Source organism: Tarenaya hassleriana, unplaced genomic scaffold (genome assembly GCF_000463585.1).
Source record: "Tarenaya hassleriana unplaced genomic scaffold, ASM46358v1 Cleome53, whole genome shotgun sequence".
Taxonomy (NCBI): Eukaryota; Viridiplantae; Streptophyta; class Magnoliopsida; order Brassicales; family Cleomaceae; genus Tarenaya; species Tarenaya hassleriana.
The window spans coordinates 533312-536191 of NW_010967966.1; the positions used below are offsets into that span (position 1 = coordinate 533312).

The following is a 2880-nucleotide window of genomic DNA, read 5'->3' on the forward strand; positions in this document are numbered from 1 at the left end:
GGAAAGAGATACATCGACTTTCTTGCTGCTTACTCTGCAGTTAACCAGGTAACCTTGAACTCACTTGCTGAGAGATTTTTCTCAAATGAAATTTCTGACTATGCTTAGTTTGTTACCTGTTCTGTTCAACTCTTTTTTATTGTGTGTTTTTTGATATGACAGTTGGTTTGTTTTCTTCTTCCCTCTCTCTCAAGGAGGACAATATGAATGCATCTATATACCGCATGGGATTTAAGTTTTTGTGATTTCTTGTTGCAGGGACATTGCCACCCTAAGATTATGAAGGCATTGCAAGAACAGGTGGAAAAGCTTACTTTGAGCTCAAGGGCCTTTTATAATGATAAGTTCCCGATATTTGCGGAGCGTTTGACAAATATGTTTGGCTACGAGATGGTGCTTCCCATGAACACAGGCGCTGAAGGTGTGGAGACTGCTCTGAAATTAGCAAGGAAATGGGGTTACGAGAAGAAAAATATACCCAAAGATGAGGTAAGATCTTTTTAAGTATTCATTTGTGCAGCTTAATTGTCTTTTTTTCCCTATTTTATTGGAATATTCTCTTTAGATCAACTAAAAGTTGGGAAGTTTACAGGCCATAATTGTCTCTTGTTGTGGCTGCTTTCACGGTCGTACATTGGCTGTCATCTCCATGAGCTGTGACAATGATGCTACTCGTGGATTTGGACCATTGTTGCCTGGTAATTTGAAGGTTGATTTTGGCGATGCTGCTGCCCTTGAGAAAATCTTCAAGGGTATGAATAATTCCTTTTCTTGGCATCTCTTCTCCTTTCGATTTTGCCCTGAGTTTCATCCATGTGATAGATAAGCTTGCGTTTATGAGTAAAATATGTTTTCGCTCCATTGGTGTATTTACTGCAGAAAAAGGAGAAAAAATAGCGGGATTTCTTTTCGAACCTATTCAAGGAGAAGCTGGAGTAAGTTCCTTTTTCCTCGAGTGCTTATATACAGAGGAAATAATAAGATGCGTTTTTTTCCAGTGGATCTATCACCGTATATATAAAGTATAAACAACTTTTGTCTGTCTATTTGTTCCTGCTATAGCCATGTCAATTGCAATGAAACTCGGTTTGAATCTTGGACACATGTTAACTCATTCATAATGAAATAACTTAGTTAAAGCTTTTAGGTGAATTTACTTGATGATCCAGATGTCATGGTTAATAGTTCTGGAATGTCTTCTTGTCTAAACATTAATGCTTGCTAGGTCATAATTCCGCCGGACGGTTACCTCAAAGCTGTTAGAGAACTCTGCTCGAAATACAATGTTCTGATGATAGCCGATGAAATACAAAGTGGGCTGGCGAGGTCAGGAAAAATGCTTGCTTGTGACTGGGAGGAAGTTCGTCCCGACATGGTGGTATGTCAACGTTTTATACCTCCCATCTCATTTTACTGTCACTTTATATCTGAGAAACCATTACTCTTCTGCTGTTGATTTCTATCTGGTCAATTTGTCTGAGCCAGAAAGAAAAGTCTTGAACACACATTATGTATCACGAATGACTTCTTCTTGCTTTTGGACATGTTTCAAAGATATTGGGAAAGGCATTGGGTGGAGGAGTGATACCAGTGAGTGCAGTTCTTGCTGACAAAGACGTAATGCTCCATATCCAACCCGGCCAGCACGGAAGGTTGGCTTCCCTTTTGTTTTTCCTTTCCTTGCTTTGTTTCTTGAAACCTAATGCTCTCATTGTCTCTTTGCCATCCAAGTTACTATAAAAGTGTACTCTGAGAACGATGTGGTTGTTGTTTTTGTCTTGCTAGCGAATTTTGCATTCTTCGTACGTTCTTGTGGTTGTTTGACTTTATACTTGAGATATATAAAGCAAATGATGTTTATGCATAATTTGATGGGTTTTTTTTAACATTTTGTGATAAAGCTCATTCTTTTTGTGATCTGTTTGCCAATTCAGCACATTTGGTGGAAACCCTTTAGCAAGTGCTGTGGCTATGGCCTCACTAGACGTCATTCAAGACGAAAAACTCGTGGAGAGGTATAGTACACTTTTATAATCAAAGCAAGTTGCTTTTGCGGGTTTGTCGGCTTGTAAAGAATCTGATTCTCCAAACCCGATGCAAGTTGTCGTTTTAGTGTGTTAACGTTTCTTGTTTGCTGGAATCTATAGATCGGAGAGTCTTGGGCAGGAATTGAGGGGCCAACTGAGGGAAATCCAGAAAGAGTTTCCACAGTACATAGAGGAAGTTCGTGGAAGAGGACTGTTCAACGCGGTGGAGTTCAACAGTGAAACCTTATCTCCGGTATCGGCTTACGACATCTGCCTAAGCTTGAAGGAAAGAGGAGTTCTCGCTAAGCCAACTCACAACACCATCGTCCGATTAACTCCACCACTCTCCATAAGGTAAAGGCTAATCGTGGTCAGATTTCATGGCGTTATAACCGAAATTCTCTTTGGAATCTCTGTTCTATTGTTATTATTAACTCAGTAGCCAAAAGGCCAAACCAGTTTCTCATAGCTGTCGGGATCTGAACAGTGTAACATGTTTTGAGTTTCAGCTCGGATGAGCTCCGACAAGGCTCCAAGGCTCTACATGATGTTCTTGAAGTTGATCTGCCAAATCTTCAGAAGATTAACGCCGGGAGAAGAAGCCCTTCTTCCCATCCCAATGTATGCGATCGTTGCGGGAGAAACCTCTACGCTTAATGCATTTCTTCCACACAAAAAAAAAACTCTGTACGATCCCATACTCTATTCCTCACCATCTCTCTCTCTCTCTCTCTCTCTCTCTCTCTCTCTCTCTCTCTCTCTCTCTCTCTCTCCAACGTTGCATTCATAATAACGTACACTTGCGCTCTTTTATTAGCATATTTATTATCATATTTTATATATTCCGATTTAA

At 40.1% G+C, this 2880-nt stretch overlaps 1 protein-coding gene across 1 annotated transcript in view; it reads left to right on the plus strand.

Moving 5' to 3' along the window:
* Window positions 1-2880, plus strand: part of LOC104798396 (ornithine aminotransferase, mitochondrial) — a 4077-nt gene extending 1197 nt beyond the window's left edge. Inside the window, exons 3-11 of the mRNA XM_010520464.1 lie at window positions 1-48; window positions 259-489; window positions 593-752; window positions 880-935; window positions 1226-1378; window positions 1555-1652; window positions 1935-2015; window positions 2148-2381; window positions 2537-2880. Coding sequence (XP_010518766.1) covers window positions 1-48; window positions 259-489; window positions 593-752; window positions 880-935; window positions 1226-1378; window positions 1555-1652; window positions 1935-2015; window positions 2148-2381; window positions 2537-2684 — 1209 coding nt within the window. The 3' untranslated portion in view covers window positions 2685-2880. The remainder of the gene's footprint in view (window positions 49-258; window positions 490-592; window positions 753-879; window positions 936-1225; window positions 1379-1554; window positions 1653-1934; window positions 2016-2147; window positions 2382-2536) is intronic.